This window comes from Amblyraja radiata, chromosome 9, assembly GCF_010909765.2.
Source record: "Amblyraja radiata isolate CabotCenter1 chromosome 9, sAmbRad1.1.pri, whole genome shotgun sequence".
Taxonomy (NCBI): Eukaryota; Metazoa; Chordata; class Chondrichthyes; order Rajiformes; family Rajidae; genus Amblyraja; species Amblyraja radiata.
The window spans coordinates 65,773,704-65,792,620 of NC_045964.1; the positions used below are offsets into that span (position 1 = coordinate 65,773,704).

Sequence of the window (18,917 nt, forward strand, 5' to 3'; positions counted from 1 at the left end):
GGCCGAATGGCCTACTCCTGCACCTGTTGCCTATTGTCCATGACCAGCATGCCATTGAACTCCTCGGCCTTTCCCTATGATCTGTCAGCTGGCTGCAAGACTGACCGTGTATGTTGGTCTGAGTCGTGGGTTAGAGTGCTGACTGGCCAGAAGGCTCCACCAGTATACACAGGCCTGTAAAACCAGTCTAGGAGACCTGGTGTGACTTACTTCCCCTACAAACTCTGCACAGACAGCACCCACAGTCAGGATCAAACCTTGCATGGAACCTTTGCAAGAGGATTATGACTAATTTGTATTTACTGAGTTTAAAACATGTTTTCCCAGCTTCGGAAAAGGCCTTATTTTTTATTTAAATAGTCCTGCTTTACGGAGCACTTGGAGAAAGAAGACAATATCGTGAGTTTAATGAGTTCAATTCAGTTTAGTTTATTGCCATGTGTACTGAGGTGCAGTGAAAAGCTTTTGTTGTGTGCTAGCCATCCAGAGGAAAGACAATACATGATTGCAACCAGGCCATCCACAGTGTATAGATTCATGATAAAGGGAATAACGTTTGGTTCAACGAACAGCCAGTGAAGTCCGAACAGTCCAAAGGACCCCGATGAATTGTTCTGGAATTTAGAAAGGTGAGAGAGGATCTCATAGAAACATCTAAAATTCTTAAAGGATTGGACAGGCTGGATGCAGAAAAAATGTTCCCGATGTTGGTGGAGTCCAGAACCAGGGGTCACACAGTTTATGAATAAGGGGGTGGCCATTTAGGACTGAGATGAGGAAAAGCTTTTTCACCCAGAGAGTTGTGAATCTGTGGAATTCTCTGCCACAGAAGGCAGTGGAGGCGAATTCACTGGATGTTTTCGAGAGGGAGTTAGATTTAGCTCTTAGGGCAAAAGGAATCAAAGGGTATGGGGGAAAAAGCAGGAATTTGGTACTGATTTTAGATGATCAGCCATGATCATATTGAATGGCGGTGCTGTCTCGAAGGGCCGAATGGCCTCTACTCCTGCACCTATTTTTCTATGTTTCTATGATGAGGTAGATAGTAGTTCAGGACTGCTCGCTGGTTGGGGTAGGATGGTTCAGTTGCCTGACTGGGCAGTCGTGAACTACTGAGATGTGTTTTGTGAAGGTGTCAGGCCTCCTCCGTCTTTGAACTGTTTAATACCAGTCACACCGGCTCCAACTCTGAGCTGCCTTGAGTATTGCGAGGTTTATTAGATGCACTGCGCTGGGGCTGCAGCCTGGGTGATGGAGGTCAGCGGTGGAGCTCTCTGGGGTGGGATGCCTGGCCCAGATCTGAGAGTGAGTGGCTGACAGCTGGACAGATCAACAGGTCTCTCCGTGTCGTATCAGGAGTCTGGGGCTGGAAAAGGTTCTGATCCCCGACAGCAAGGATTAAAAGGAGCTGGAGAGACAGATTGTGCAGTTGCTGCTGTTGGAATACGATTCAGTTTAGTTTATTGTCATGTGTACCAAAGTCTTCAGACCAGTCTGAAGAAGGGTCTCGACCTGAAACGTCACCTATTCCTTTTCTCCAGAGATGCTGCCTGGCCCACTGAGTTACTCCAGCCTTTTGTGTCCATCTTCAGTTTAAATTAGCATCTGCACTTCCTTCCTCCTCAATCGATTGTCCAAAGCCCTATGTAATGACAAGGAACTGCAGATGTTGGTTTACACCAAAGATAGACATAAAATGTTGGAGTAACTCAGCGGGTCAGGCACCATCTCTGGAGGAAATAGATAGGTAACGTTTTGGGCCGGGACCCTTCTTCAGACCCACCCCTCCTCTCTTCCAACTTTCCCAGCTCCTTCCCTCCACCCACACCCCACCATCAGTATGAAGAAGGGTCCCTATCCGTGTTCTCTAGAGAAGCTGCCGGACATGCTGAGTTACTCCAACACTTTGTGCCTTTTTATTTTACGAAGGAAGAAGTGCGATCAAAGTTGGGGCTGCTCTGTTGATATTGTCTTTTTTCTCCTTCATGTGCCGATTGTCCTGCCGTGAATTTGGGGCACTTCTGTTTATTCCACTTTCAAACCCCCCAAAATTTACACTTGGTCTTGCAACCCAAGGATGTTTTCTGCTCTCTGGTCAATGGGAGTCTTTGGATTTGGGTAAAGTATCTCTGAACTTTGTCAGCATATTGTAAAGATACTCTATGTAGAAATGCACTCAAGCGGTTAAGTAGGATGGGACTCTATTCCTTGAAGCACAGGACGATGAGAGGTGATCTTATAGAGGTGTAGCAAGCGGAGGTGACGAATCAATGTACAGGGAGGAAGTGAAACAACTAGTGGACTGGTGCGGCAAAAATAATCTAGAATTAAATGTCGACAAAACAAAGGAGATGGTTGTCGACTTCAGGAGGGCGCAGCCAAAGCATACACCCCTCAACATCAGTGGCACCACAGTGGAGAGAGTGGAGAGCATAAAGTTCCTCGGTGTGCAAATTACAGACAGTCTCACCTGGTCCAGGAACACCACTGGGACCATCAAACGGGCCCATCAGCGACTGCACTTCCTGAGGAAACTAAAACAGGCCTCACTCCCCACCAACATCCTCAGGACTTTCTACAGGGGTACGGTGGAGTCTATACTCACGTACTGCATAAATACGTGGTACTCCACCTGCAACTGCTCGGACAGGAAGGCTCTGCAGAGGGTAGTGAGGGGAGCAGAGAGGATCATTGGCGTCTCCCTACCCTCGGTACAAGAACTGTTCCAGAGCCGCTGTCTTAAGCCACTTTAATAACTGGCACTGGCCACTCAAATCAGCTGCCCTGGACATTTTTATGATTGGTTTTACTGTGTTTTAACGTTGTTGTTTTACCTGCTTTTAACTATTTATACTGTTCCATCAGGGACTGGATTGTTTTTACTGTTATTATGTGTGAAATGTTTTAAGTTTCATGTGCGATGCTCCGGTATCCCCTGGGAAACGCCTTTTCATTTTGCTCTGTACAACTGTTGCTTGCAAGATGACAATAAAGGTTGATGATGATGATGATGATGATGATGAGTCAAGAGTGTTTTATTGTCATGTGTTCCAGATAGGACAATGACATTTTTACTTGCTGCAGCACAACAGAATATGTCAATGTCGTACATAATGGGAGAAGAGACAAAAGTTCAGTGCGTGTTTACACATGCACACATACTCAATAAATAACAAATATAGTGCAATAATAATAATAGTCTGTTGTTCTTCAGAGTTTATTTGTTGTTGTGTTTAATAACCTGATAGCCGTAGGGAGGAAGCTGTTCCTGAACCTGGATGTTACAGTTTTCCGGCTCCTGTACCTTCTTCCCGATGGAAATGGTGTAATGAGTGCATGGCCAGGATGGTGTGGGTCTTTGATGAGGCAGCGACTATCGATAGATCCCTTTGATGGTGGGGAGGTCAGAGCCGGTGATGGACTGGGCAGTGGTCACAACTTTTTGCGGTCTTTTCCGCTCCTGGACGTTCAAGTTGCCGAACTAGGCTACGATGCAACCAGTCAGCATGCGCTCTACTGTGCACCTGTAGAAATCATGAGAGGAATAGATCGGGTAGGTGCACAGTCTCGTGCCCAGAGGACCAGAGGACATAGGTTTAAGGCGACTCGGAAAAGATTTAATAGGAATCTAGGTGGTAACTTATTCACACAAAGGGTGGTGAGCTGCCAGAGGAGGTAGTTGCGGCAGGGACTTCCGCAACTTTTAAGAAACGGTTAGACAGGGACATGGATAGGACAGGTTTGGAAGGATATGGACCTAATGCGGGCAGGTGGGACTAATGTAGATGGGAAATGTTGGCCGGTGTGGGCAAGTTGGACCGAGTGGCCTGTTTCCACGCTGTATCACTCTATGACTCTATGACTCTAGATGGGAAGCATCTTTCCTTTAATAAAGTGCAATGTGTTTCCCTCCGCAGCAGTCAAGTGCCGGTGATCTGAAGGCTCTCCGTAAGGCCTACCCTGCACCGCACAAGCCCGACTCTCCACATTCTTCACCATTGCCACCGCCATTTCAGGAGCCCACACAGAACGTGAGTACAGGGCGGGATTACAGAAAGAGTTGAGGGATGGTGCCAGTGTATGTCTGGAACAAGGACTGTTTGATGTAACTGATATTAAGGCAGGCATCGCTGGGGCCCCGTGTGAGTCGGTGCTGCAAGTAAGAATTTCATTGTTAATTTGGCAAAAATTGTAAATTGTCCCTAGTGTGTAGGATAGTTTTAGAGTGGACAATAGACAATAGGTGCAGGAGTAGGCCATTCGGCCCTTCAAGCCAGCATCGCCATTCACTGTGTTCATGGCTGATCATCCCACAATCAGCACCCCGTTTCTGCCTTCTCCCCATATTCTTTGACTCCGCTATCTTTATGAGCTCTATCTAACTCTTTCTTGAAAGCATCCAGAGAATCGGCCTCCACTGTCTTCTGAGGCAGAGAATTCCACAGGTTCACAACTCTCTGGGTGAAAAGGTTTTTCCTCATCTCCGTTCTAAATGGCCTACCCCTTATTCTTAAACTGTAGCCCCTGGTTCTGCACTCTCCCAACATCGGGAAGAGTCCTCTTTATTCAAGCTGCCTCTAGCGTGTCCAATCCCTTGATAATCTTATATGTTTCAATAAGATCTCCTCTCATCCTTCTAAATTCCAGTGTAATCAAGCCCAGTCGCTCCATTCTTTCAACATATGATAGTCCAGCCATCCCGGGAATTTACCTTGTGAACCTACGCTGCACTCCCTCAATAGCAAGAATGTCCTTCCTCAAATTTGGAAACCAAAACTGCACACAATACTCTAGGTGTGGTCTCACCAGGGCCCTGTACAACTGCAGAAAGACCTCTTTGCTCCTATACTCAACTGCTTTTGTTATGAAAGCCAACATGTCATTAGCTTTCTTCCCTGCCTGCTGTACCTGCATGCTTACTTTCAGTGACTGATCTAAAAGGGCAACCAGATCTCGTTGTACTTCCCCTTTTCCTAACTTGACACCATTCAGATGAAAAATCTGCATTCCTGTTCTTGCCACTAAAGTGGATAACCTCATATTTATCCATATTAAACTGCATCTATAATAATAATAATAATACATTTTATTTATGGGCGCCTTTCAAGAGTCTCAAGGACACCTTACAAAAATTGAGCAGGTAGAGGAAAAACATGTAAGGGGAATGAAATAAATAGTAGAGACATGACTAGTACACAAAGTAAAGGCAGAATACAATTCAAAACACAATATGAGGCAATTAATGCACAGATGAAAAGGGAGGGGGACGTGGGGCTAAGGATAGGCAGAGGTGAAGAGATGGGTCTTGAGGCGGGACTGGAAGATGGTGAGGGACACGGAATTGCGGATCAGTTGGGGGAGGGAGTTCCAGAGCCTGGGAGCTGCCCTGGAGAAGGCTCTGTCCCCAAAACTGCGGAGGTTGGACTTGTGGATGGAGAGGAGACCGGCTGATGTGGATCTGAGGGACCGTGAGAGTTGGTAGGGGGAGAGGAGGTCAGTGAGATATGGGGGGGCCAGATGGTGGAGGGCTCTGACCACTCCCCCAACCTGTCCAAGTCTTTACCTAACCCTTGTGTCTGTACAGTATACAATCACTGCGTCAAATGTCCAATTCAGGACCCTGCAAGAGCCCCATGCTGACACTGTAAGAGTGTAAGAGCGCCAGAGACCCGTGTTCGATCCTGACTACGGGTGCTGTCTATACGGAGTTTGTACGTTCTCCCCATGACTCGCGTGGGTTTTCTCCGTGTGCTCCGGTCTCCTCCCACACTCCGAAGATGTACAGGCTTGTAGGTTATTGGCTTGGTGTCATTGTAAATTGTCCCTAGTGTGTAGGATAGTGGAAGTGTATGGGGATCGCTGGTCGGCACGGACTCGGTGCGTCAAGCTAGGGTTGCCAACTGTCCCGTATTAGCCGGGACATCCTGTTTTTTGGGCTAAATTGGTTTGTCCCATACGGGACCGCCCTTGTCCTGTATTTGACCGCTACTACTCGGGTCGAGGGGACTGTCGGGTCGGAACGCCGCTTCCAGCCCCGCCTCACACAACCCGACGTAGTGCAGCCCGTGGAGTGCAGCAGCTGCGCCTCGCCGGTTGGCAGCCTGGCCAGCTGTCCGACCTTCGCTTACCGCCGACACCACCACCACCCCTCCTTCACATGGCCGATCATCGGTTCACGAGTTGGATGGGGCGCCGGACTTTGCGCACGATGTCACGCGGGCCCGGGACAAAACTCCTCAGCTGGCCCGCCGGCTGGGCTCTGTGTGCAGTCCAGCACCCGGGCCAACTCACCATTCACCCAGCCATGGCCTAGTCGGTTAACGAATTGCCGTCGGGAATTTGTCCCGTATTTTGACCCTTTGTCCCTTATTTGGGAGTGAGAAAGTTGGGAACCCGAGTCAAAAGGCCTGTTTCTGTGCAGTATCTCAAAAACTAAACTAATCACCATGACATCTCGAACAATGTGTGTGATTACCATAACTCTTTGATACTGACTGTGCGGGCCACCATGTCACTATCACCATGTGTGTGTGATCATAACACTGTTGTAGAGAGATTAAATACATGCTTGCTGGCGCCAGGGAATGTACTTCACCATGTGCAAGAGTCCCTGCCCACAAGATGTGATTAGAAGATAATACCACCAATGGGGAATTTCAGAGAAGCTTCTTTATCTAGAGAATGTTTAGAATTTGGATCACATTGAGATGCTGAAGCCATAACTGGGATGGATGCATTTAACGAGAAACCAAGTGGAAATGTTGGTGGAGAAATGCAGTGAATGATGACCCGAGGATTCTTGTGTAGAAAAATAACACAATGTGCTGGACTAGCTCAGCGGGTCAGGCAGCATCTCTGGAGAACATGGCTAGGTGCCGTTTTGGGTCGGGACTCTAGGTATTTAGTTTAGTTTAGAGGTACAGTGAAAAGCTTTTATGTTATAGACTATAGACAATAGGTACAGGAGTAGGCCATTTGGCCCTTCGAGCCAGCACCGCCATTCAATGTGATCATGGCTGATCATCCCCAATCAGTACCCCGTTCCTGCCTTCTCCCCATATCCCCTGACCCCGTTATCTTTAAGAGCCCTATCTAGCTCTCTCTTAAAAGTATCCAGAGAACCGGCCTCCACCGCCCTCTGAGGCAGAGAATTCCACACTCACAACTCTCTGTGTGAAAACGTGTTTCCTCGTCTCCGTTCTAAATGGCTAACCCCTTATTCCTAAACTGTGGCCCCTGGTTCTGGACTCCCCCACCATCGGGAACATGTTTCCTGCCTCTAGCGTGTCCAAACCCGTAATAATCTTATATGTTTAAAAAAGATACCCTCTCATCCTTCTAAGCCCAGCCGCTCCATTCCCGCCATCCCAGGAATTAACCTTGTAAACCTACGCTGCACTCCCTCAGGGTGCTATCCAGTGTTGCGTGCTATCCAGTCAGCGGAAAGGCTATACATGAAATACAATCAAGCCGTCCACAGAGAACAGATACTGAATAAAGGGAACATCGTTTACATAAAGTCCAGTCGCATGGGGTGTGTGATGTTGCAGCCTCTGTTCCAATATCTAAAGGGGCTGCTCCTTGCCTTCTGGCTGCACTTCACACCCACCATCCTCATCTTCGGACACCCTGCGCGTAGGGGAGAGGGTAAGGCCGAAGATGTTCTGGTTGGGTTGCTCCTAGGCCTGGCCAAGCTGGCCATCTACGAGTCACGGCGCCTGGTGGAAGAGGGCCGACTATGCGCTGTCTAGGGGCGCCCTGGGGGAATTCCGGGACCACTGGGCACCGCGAGGGGTGGAATGCATCCTTGGTAATGATGGTGATAAAGTTGCTTAAGAGTGTATATTTGATATTGAAAAATATTTGTTTGACTTGTATTATGGCGGTGGGTTTTGTTTTGAATCATTTAGTATTGTACATATTGTAAATAATTGATACAATATTTTTGGTTAAAAAAAAAGTCAAGATGGCCTGAGGGTCTCCAGTGAGGTCGATGGTAGGTTAGGACCGCTCTCTAGTTGTTGGTGATCAGATGGTTCAGTTGCCTGATAACTGCTGGGAAGAAGGTGTTACAGGGCAACCGAGCCGTTCTTCATTCAGATTCTTGTGCGCAGTTTAGGGCCGATGATTGGCGCCCATTCCATGTCTTTGAACTGAATGGAATTCATTCGGAAATGCCAACATGTGGCCCGTGATGAAACAGTAACGGAAAGAGAGGCCAGCAGATGACCTTAAACCGTCCCTGGTCACAGAAACAATCAAAAATAGATTGTGTACCTATTAAAAGATTATCGCGGCTGACGGAACACGAAAGGGGGAAAATCAGGGAGAGCGTTGAATCTGAATCTCCTGCATCGTCTGCAGCCAAGTGAATAATTTGAGGAGCCGAGCTCTCAAGGCAAGGTTTGCCTTCGCTTCCTCTGCTGCTCTGGCTCATTAAGCCGTGCCCTTTATGCACGGCCGCGGTGAGAAATATATAATCCCATCAAGTCAGGCATAATTCCACACCTAATTGCACTCGCACAGGCACAGCTTCATCACTAATGACCTGTGCGGCTGAACAGTGACATGAATAATGGCATGCGGCTCTGTGAGTCCATGATAAGAGCAATGTTGTTTGTCTAAATTACCCCCCTTCAGACTCACTTATACCGTATACTTTGTGGAGGTAAAAGCAATGTAATTGGCAGCAGCGTGCCGCGTGATAAATTCCTGCTGGGATCGGGACTGAAGCAACAGCAATTTGGACGAAACCCGGGAGGCCTGTGGCTCAGCTATAGTGGAGTCAGAGTATGAGCCTGTCATTTGCCTTTGTGTGGTGTATTCTGAGTGAAGCCCAGGCAAAAATAAAAACCCTATTGTGCTCTCCGATTGCTCTTGGCTTCATGAATAGTCCCGCTGGGTAGTTGGGTCACGGTGGCGCAGCGGTAGAGTTGCTGCCTTACAGCGCCAGAGACCCGGGTTCGATCCTGACCACGGTGCTTGTCTGTACGGAGTTTGTACGTTCTCCCCGTGTCCTGCATGTGTTTTCTCCGGGATCTCCAGTTTCCCCCCCACTCTCCAAAGACGTGCAGTTTTGCAGGTTGATTGGTATAATTGTAAATTGTCCCTAGTGCGTGTAGGATAGCATTAGCATGCGGGGATCGCTGGTCAGCGCGGACGCGGTGGGCCGAAGGGGCTGTCACTGCGCTGTATCTCTGCTTCCAAGATGGCGCGCAACCCAGGCGACTATTTGTGTGCTAACCACAGAAACAGAAGTCACATATTACAATCACTCCACACTTCTAAATCTCTACACCGACAGACACAGTGAACGGCTCGATTGTAATCATGCGTTGTCTTTCCGCTGGCTGGTTAGCACGTAACAAAAGCTTTTCACTGTACCTCGATACACGTGACAATCAACTAAACTGAACTAAACTAATCATAACTACACCAAAAGGACGCTCTCTATGCATTAGGAAGGTGGAAATAGGAGAAAAATGTACCTGGAATTCAAGTGAGTGAGGTAGACAAAAGTGCTGGAGAAACTCAGCGGGTGCCGCAGCATCTATGGAGCGAAGAAAATACGCAACGTTTCAGGCCGAAACCAACCAGTTTGGATTAAACGGCAGCGTGACAATCACCGGATCCTGAACGCACTCTTTTACAACAGCCATTGAATATCGTGATTGCATTTTGTAAACACCAACTCAACACTTTTCATCATCACAAAACTGTTCTACAACCAACAGTAACTTTAGAACTGCCTTCACTATTGCAATGTAGCAACCAAGTCAGTCAAGTTACACAAAATGTGTCGGATGCAACCGCAGATGCTGGTTTACACTGAAGATAGACATCAAATGCTGGAGTCACTCAGCAGGACAGGCAGCATCTCTGGAAAAAAGGAATAGGTGACGTTTTGGGTCGAGACCCTTCTTCAATCTGAGGAAGAGTCTCTGACCCAAAACGTCACCAACTTCTTCTCTCCACAGATGCTGCCTGTCCCACTGAGTTACTCCAGCATCTATCTCTCAGTCACGTTACACAATGCAAGTTTGTACAGAGCAGCAGGATCATGGTTAATTATTTTTTCTGAATGCTGTTGATTGATGAGGGATAAGTGTTGGTCAGGTCAGTTGGCGTAACTTATCTGTTAGAGTCATAGAGTCACACAGCGCAGAAACAGGCCTTTAGGCCCAACTTGAGAATCATGAGAATCCTCTTTGACATACCGAATCTCCGTAATCCTCTCAGGAGGTAGAGGCGCTGATGTGCTTTCTTTATAATTGCATCAGCATCAGCTGGCCAAGGTCAAAGGTAGCGTGGTCAAGGGATATGAGGAGAAGGCAGGAACGGGGTACTGATTATGGATGATCAGCCATGATCACAGTGAATGGCGGTGCTGGCTCAATGGGCCGAATGGCCTATTCTTGCACCTATTGTCTATTGTCTATGCCGACCAAGACCTTCATCTACACTTGACCCACCTTCCCATGTTAGGCCCATATCCCTCTCAAACTTTCCTATCATGTACCTGTCCGAATGCCTTTAGATGTTGTTATAGTACCTGCCTCAAATACTGCCTCTGGCAGCTCATTCCATATATCCACCACCTTTTGTGTGAAAAAGTTACCCCTCAGGTTCCTATTAAATCTTTCCCCTCTCAGCTTAAACCTACTGTAGCCTGGTTCTTGATCCCCCTACTCTAGGTAAAAGACTATGTGTATTCACCCTATCTATTCCCCTCATGATCTTCTACACCTAAATAAGATCACCCCTCAACCTCCTCACCTGCTCAACCCCTCCCAAAAGCTCAGGCCCTCGAGTCCTGGTAACACCTTCGTAAATCTCCGCGCCCTTTTCCAGCTCAACAACATCTTTCCTCTAACAGTGTGATCTAAACTGTACACAGTACTCCAAATTCAGCTTCGCCAATGTCATGGTGAAGTTGATGTCTGTTTAAGCAGCCTTTCCAGCCTCTTTCACATTGCAGAAGTTTGATGTTTCATTTTTCGTGAAGGACTAAGTTCTTTTGAAAATAGGAGAAGCACTTCTGTTCTGTTTAGTTTATTGTCACGTGTACCGAGGTACAGTGAAAAGATTTTGTTGCGTGCTAACCAGTCGGTGGAAAGACAATACACGATTACAATCGAGCCATATTGATACCTGATAAAGGAATAACGTTAAGTGCAAGATGAAGCCAGTAAAATCCGATCAAAGATAGTCTGAGGGTCTCCAATGAGGTAGATGGTAGATCAAGGTGGCTATATGGTTGTGGTAGGTTGATTCAGTTGCCTGATAACAGCGGGGAAGAAACTGTCCCTGAATCTGGCGGTGTGCGTTTTCACACTTCCATACCCTTTGCCTGATGGGAGAGGGGTGAAGAGGGAGTGGCCAGGGTGCGACTCGTCCTTGATTATGCTGCTGGCCTTGCCGAGACAGCGTGAGGTACTGCATAAATGGAGTCAATGGAAGGGAGGTTAGTTTGTGTGATGATCTGGACTGCGTCCACAATTAGCTGCAGTCTATTGGGGTCCTAGATGGTGCTGATGGGGTGGCATGGTGGCGTAGGGGTATAGCTACTGCCCTACAGCGCCAGAGATCCAGGTTCAATCCTGACCACGGGTGCTGTCTGTACGGAGTTTGCACGTTCTCCCTGTGACCTGCGTGGGTTTTCTCCGAGATCATCAGTTTCCTCCCACACTGCAGGTTTGTAGTTGAATTGGCTGGGTATAATAATAATAATAATAATAATACATTTTATTTATGGGCGCCTTTCAAGAGTCTCAAGGACACCATACAAAAATTTAGCAGGTAGAGGAAAAACATGTAAGGGGAATGAAATAAATAGTAGAGACATGACTAGTACACAAAGTAAAGACAGAATACAATTCAAAACACAGTATGAGGCAATTAATGCACAGATGAAAAGGGAGGGGGACGTGGGGCTAAGGATAGGCAGAGGTGAAGAGATGGGTCTTGAGGCGGGACTGGAAGATGGTGAGGGACACGGAATTGCGGATCAGTTGGGGGAGGGAGTTCCAGAGCCTGGGAGCTGCCCTGGAGAAGGCTCTGTCCCCAAAACTGCGGAGGTTGAACTTGTGGATGGAGAGGAGACCGGCTGATGTGGATCTGAGGGACCATGAGGGTTGGTAGGGGGAGAGGAGGTCAGTGATATATGGGGGGGGGCAGATGGTGGAGGGCTTTGTAGGTGAGGACCAGGATTTTGTAGGTGATCCGGTGGGAGATGGGAAGCCAGTGAAGTTGTTTGAGGACTGGAGTGATGTGATGCCAGGATTTGGTGTGGGTGATGAGTCGGGCGGCTGCGTTCTAGACCAGTTGGAGTCGGTTGATGTAGGTGGAGCTGATGCCAAGGAGAAGTGAGTTGCAATAGTCCAGTCGGGAGGAGATGAAGGCATGGATGAGTCTTTCAGCAGCGGGAGGTGTGAGAGAGGGTCTGAGTTTGGCGATGTTGCGGAGATGAAAGAAGGAGGTTTTAATGACATGGCAGATGTGAGGCTCAAGGGAGAGGGTGGAATCAAAGATCACGCCAAGGTTGCGTGATAATGTACAAGGTATAAATGTCGATTGTCCCTTGTGTATGTAGGATAGTGTTAGTGTGCGGGGATCGCTGGTCGGGGTGGACTCAGTGGGCCGGAGGGTCTGTTTCCGCTCTGTATCTCTAACTAAACTAAACTGTTCCCAAACCAAGCTGTGGGAAGCGTAAACAGAAAGATCATGAGTATTGGATTTGTGCTGGTCTGACCTCTCGGATGAGAACCAATCTGCCGCCTTTGGTCTTTGAGAGCTGAGAATGAGCAGCGACTGATGGAGGCAGTTAACAGATGCAGATTATTCTAGCAGGAACGAGTCCCTCTCGTGACGAGAACAGATTGGACAGCTCCATCCACATGACTGTACGCCGACAGTTCATGGGGCCGCTTCAGTGGCTTTAGTTTAGTTTAGTTCAGAGATACAGCGCGGAAACAGGCCCTTCACCCCACAGAGTCTGCGCCGACCAGCGATCCCCGTACATTAACACTATCCTACACACACTAGGGACGATTTACATTTATAAGAAGCCAATTGACCTACAAACCTGTACGTCTTTAGAGTGTGGGAGGAAACCGAAGATCTCGGAGACAACCCACGCAGGTCACGGGGAGAACGTACAAACTCCGTACAGACAGCACCCGTAGTCGGGATCGAACCCGGGTTTCTGGCGCTGTAAGTGCTGTAAGGCAGCAACTCTACCGCTGCACTGCCGTGGCCGCCCTTTCGTAACCAGTGTCATATTTTTAAAAGCATTATCACTTCTGCCAGTCATGCCTCATGTTGTTTTTTCTCTTGTCACAGAGTCACGGAGCATGGAAATAGACCCTATCGGCCAACCATGACCATGATAAACATCAGTCTATAAACACTAACCCTGGTTTATCACCCATCCCCCCCCAGTCACCAACCCTGCTACTCACATACACTAGAACTGGTATACAGTGTCCAGTTAGGCACAAAATGCTGGAGTAACTCAGCGGGGCAGGCAGCATCTCTGGATGGAAGGAATGGGTGTCGTTTTCACACATTCCTTCCCTCCAGAGAAGCTGCCTGTCCCGCTGAGTTACTCCAGCACTTTGTGTCTATCTTCGGCATAAAGCAGCATCTGCAGTTCCTTCCCGCAGTGTCCAGTTCACCGACTAACAGATGGCACAATGGGCTAAGTGTTCGGCTGGCAACCGGAAGGTAGCCGGTTCGAATCCCGCTTGGAGTGCATACTGTCGTTGTGTCCTTGGGCAAGACACTTCACCCACCTTTGCCTGTGTGTGAATGTGTGTGAATGTGTGTGAGTGATTGGTGGTGGTCGGAGGGGCCATAGGCGCAGAATGGCAGCCACGCTTCCGTCAGTCTGCCCCAGGGCAGCTGTGGCTACAGAAGTAGCTTACCACCACCGAGTGTGACTGAGGAGTGAATGAATAATGCGATGTAAAGCGCCTTGAGTATTAGAAAGGCGCTATATAAATCCCATCCATTATTATTATTATTATATTTGGGGGGGGGTGACATTGCTCAGTCTAACACGGGACAAGGCAGGAGAATGAGGTTTTGAGAGGGAAAGATAGGTCAGCCATGATAGAATGGTAGAGTAGACATGATGGGCCGAATGGCCTAATTCCACTACTATAACATTAACTTATGAAGACCAATACCGCCATCAAAGGGATCTAGAGGCAGTACTGCCTCAAGAAGGCAGCAAACATCATTAAAAAGAAACACACCACTCTGGCCACACCACCATCTTGTTGCTACCATTGAGAAGAAGGTGTAGGAGCATGCCTCCAGGTTCAAGTGTGTGGAAAGGAACTGCAGATGCCGTTTTATACCAAAGATAGACACAAAGTGCTGGAGTAACTCAGCGGGTCAGGCAGCATCTTTGGAGTAAAATGATGGTTGATGTTTCGGGTCGTGCCCCGCCTTCAGACTGAAGAAGGGTCCCGACCCGCAAATCTCACCCATCCTTTTTTCTTCAGAGATGCTGCCTGACCCGCTGAGTTACTCCAGCACTTTGTGTCTACCTCCAGGTTCAAGACCAGTTTCATCCCATCCATCATTAGGGTCTTGAGCCGGCGTGCATAACCCGAACCACATCGCTCCCTCAGCACCAGCCGAACATGGACCACACTATGTACTTCAGGTTGCACTGTTATGGTCGGTTAGCCGGTGTAACGAATGATTTATCCTAGTCTCGTTTGTGGTAGAGTTTAGTTTTAGTTTAGTGTAGATGTACAGCGCGGAAACAGGCCCTTCGGCTCACCGAGTCCGCACCGACCAGTAATCCCTGCACATTAACACTATCCTACATACACTAGGGACATTTTTTACATTTATACCAAGCCAAATTACCTACATACCTGCTCGTATTTGGAGTGTGGGAGGAACCCAAAGATCTCGGAGAAAACCCACACAGGTCACGGGGAGACGGCACAAACTCCGTACAGACAGCACTGGTGGTCGGAATCGAACCCGGGTCTGCGGTGTTGCAAGCGCTGTAAGGCAGCAACTCTACCGCTGCGCCACCACTCTGGCCAAATATACTTATTGTATGTGTAGGAAGGAACTGCAGATGCTGGTTTAAACCGAAGATAGACATGAAAAGCCAGCTGTCCGACCTTCGGACCTTCGCTTACCGCCCACAACACCACCAGTCCTTCTCACGGCCGATCATCGGTTCATGAGTTGGATGGGGTGCCGGACTTTGCATGCAGCAGAACACAAAGCCCAGCCGGCGGGCCAGCTGAGGAGATTGAGGGAGGCGCTAAGTCCGGCGCCCAGGCCAAAGCTCCTCAGCTGGCCCGCCGGCTGGGCATTGTGTGCGGTCCAGCACCCGGGCCAACTCATCATTCACCCAGCCACGGCCGAGTCGGTCCACGAATTGCCGTCAGGAATTTGTCCCCTGTTTTGACCTTTTGTCCCTTATTTGGGAGTGAGTAAGTTGGCAACCCTAATTGGAAGATACAACATGGAAAACGGGCCCTTCGGCCCATCCGAGTCCAGGCCGACCATCGATCACCCATTCACACTAGTTCTATGTTATCCCACTTTCTCATCAACTCCTTGCACGGTTGGGGCAATTTACAGAGGCCAATTAACCTGCAAACCCACGCATCTTTGGGATGTGGGAGGAAACCCCGGAACACCCCTGAGGAAACCTATGCGGTCACAGGGAGAACGTGCAAACTCTACACAGCCAGCACCCGAGGTCTGGATAAAACTCGGGTTCTCTGGCTCTACGAGGTGAGGGCTCTACCAGCCGGCTAAGTGCAAACTGGCTGCTGTAACTCTGATTACACTTCAAAAAATGAACTTCATACCTCATTAAGTGCTTGTAATGAGGTGATAAAACATGGATGATGAGAATAATTAATTAACTAACCAATTAATCAGTTTTTGGTAACATTGGATTAGTTCCATGTCTTCCAAAGAAGTGAATATTTGCATCAGGGAGTAGAGACAGGTCAGCTTCATGGAAACCAGTACCCCGACCGTACAACGTGTAGGAAGGAACTGCAGATGCTGGTTTAAATCGAAGACAGACACAAAATGCTGGAGTAACTCAGCGGAACAGGCAGCATCTCTGGAGAGAAGGAATGGGTGACGTTTCGGGTCGAGACCCTTCTTCAGTACAGTGTTCCCTTTTCCGGGCCCGCTGGGCACCGCGGGGGGTGGAGTGCATCCTTAATAAGGATGGGAATATAGTTGTTTCAGGAAAATTTGTTTTACTTGTATTGTGGTGGTGGGGTTTGTTATGAATAATTTAGTATTGTACATATTATTGTAAATAGTTGAATACATTATTTTTGGTTGCAGCTCCACTTGATCCGCAGTGTAGTGTTTGCTGCTTATAGTGATAGAGTGATCCAGTGTGGAAAACAGGCCCTTCGGCCCAACTTGCCCACACCGGCCAACATATCCCAGCTACACTAGTTCCACCTGCCCCGCGCTTGGTCCATATCCCTCCAAACCTGTCCTATCCATGTACATGTCAAACTGTTTCTTAAACGTTGGGATAGTCCCAGCCTCAACTACCTCCTCTGGCAGCTTGCACCATACACCCACCACCCTTTGTGTGAAAATGTTACCCCTCAGATTCCGATTAAATTTTTTCCCCTTCACCTTGAACCTGTGTCCTCTGGTCCTCGACTCCCTTCCTCTGAGCAAGAGACTCTGTGCATCTACCTGATCTATTCCTCTCATGATTTTATAGACTTCTGACTTGTGGAGAGAAAGATAACACCAATTGCCAATGCCATTCTCCTGCAAGCTTAAGGGCCTGTCCCCCTTGCCGATTTTTTCTGCGACTGCCGGCATAATTGACTGACGTATCAGGTCACCGAAAAATTCGCGGCGTGACGCGGCGTGATGACGCATTGACGTGCGGTGTTTTTTCACGTGTTGCAATATTTTTTTTGTCGCCGCTGGATTTTGAAATGTTCAAAATCTTTTGGCGACACTGATATGTCGCCCAAAAAATTGCCAAGTGGGACAGGCCCTTTAAGATCCTGAACAGCCACGAGCTAAATTTAAACCACTAATTAATCTGAAAGCAACTCAAGAGCGGACACTGCAGATTCCTTTGTTGGATTCTTCTCGGTTCACTGGCCTGACTCAGTGTTCTGCCCACACATTTCAACAGTCACAATGCCTTTACAGTTAACATCTTTGTTGGGGGATAAAAAAAAACCCCTGTGCTACTTACCGGAAAGGCACTGCGTGGTGATGTCAAGGCTCCTGTTGCTACGCTTGGGAGAAACAGAGTAAATGAAAGAAAGCTGTTTCAATTAATAGACAGAAAATGCTGGTGTAACTCAGCGGGACAGGTAGCATCTGTGTCGAGAAGGAATCGGTGACCTTTCGGGTCGAGACCCTTCGGACCTGAGGGAGGATCTCAACCCGAAACGTCACCCATTCCTTCTCTCCAGAGATGCTGCCTGTTGCCTGAGCTACTCCAGATTTTTGTCTGTATCATCGGCTGAAACCAGCATCTGCAGTTCCTTCCTGAACATGTTTCAATTAATGGTTGGTTCAAGGACAGGGTCACAGATTGAAACTTTGGGGCGAAAGATGCAAGGGAGATGTGAGAGGCTTTTTTCCAACTCAAGGGAGCGGTTAGGATCAGGAGCTGACTGCCTGCAGCTATACTGAAATAGAATCACAGCACCTTCAATAAGTAATTGGATAGGCAGTCTTGGGTGAATAGTTTGCAGGGCTATGAGGAAAGAACACACAGAGTCTGAAGACCCGAAACGTCAACCCCTCCTTTTTCTCCAGAGATGCTGCCTGACCTGCACATATCCCTCTATACTTGTCCTATCCATGTACCTGTCTAAATGTTTCTTAAACGTTGCGATAGTCCCTGCCTCAACTACCTCCTCCAGCAACTCGTTCCATACACCCACCACCCTTTGCGTGAAAAAGTTGCCCCTCAGCTTCCTATTAAATAATTCCCCCCTCACCTGGAATCCACATCCTCCGGTCCTCGATTCCCCTACTCTGGGCAAGATGCTACCTGTCCCGCTGAGTTACACCTGATGTATTCCTCTCATGGTTTTGTACACCTCTATAAGATCACCCCTCATCCTCCTGCGCTCCAAGGAGTAGAGTCCCAGCCTGCTCAGACCCTCGAGTCCAGGCAACATCTTCGTAAATCTTCTCTGCACCCTTTCAGAGCACTATTTTGAGGAAAAGGGGAGTGCATCCAGACTGATTGTTTTTTCATTCGACATTGCATTGAAGAGGATCTCGGTTTAGGTTTATTATTGTCACGTGTATTGAGGGACAGTGAAAAGCTTTGTTTTGCTTGCTATCAAATCAAATCAAACAATGCTACACTTAAATACAATCAAGCCAAACTCAGGTACAAGAGGCAGAGCGAAGGAAAATTTAGAGTGCAGAATATAGTTGTCAGCATTGTACATACATCCATTCTCACACGGTTATGCAGGGAATCGAAGGATATGGATCAACTGCAGGCACAGGAGATTCGTTTAACGGCATCATGTTCAGCACAGACATTGTGGGCCGAAGGGCCTGTGCCAAAACTGTACCATGTTCTAGGAGTAAAACAGCTGATCTGGCTGTTATCCCATTGCTGTGAGAACGACTACACTTCATTGTCTGCAGGATATTTAGTTCAGTTTAGAAACACAGTATGTAAACAGGCCCTTCGGCCCAACGAGTCCGAGCAGACCAATGATCGTTCGTTCACCACTTCTGTCCTACACACCTGGGACAACTTACAGATGCCAATTAACCTACAAACCTGCACGTCTTTGGATTGGGGGAGGAAACCGGAGCATCCGGAGAAAACCCACGTGGTCACGGAGAGAACGTACAAACTCCATACAGATAACACCTGTGGTCAGGTTCTAGCCTGGGTT

At 48.1% G+C, this 18,917-nt stretch overlaps 1 protein-coding gene across 5 annotated transcripts in view; it reads left to right on the forward strand.

Moving 5' to 3' along the window:
• The window catches only part of ccdc85c (coiled-coil domain containing 85C), a 189,401-nt gene that overhangs the window by 153,210 nt on the left and 17,274 nt on the right, over positions 1-18,917 (forward strand). For all 5 annotated transcript variants that reach the window (XM_033027671.1, XM_033027674.1, XM_033027673.1 and 2 more), the window contains one exon: positions 3,918-4,031. In XM_033027671.1, coding sequence (XP_032883562.1) covers positions 3,918-4,031 — 114 coding nt within the window. The remainder of the gene's footprint in view (positions 1-3,917; positions 4,032-18,917) is intronic.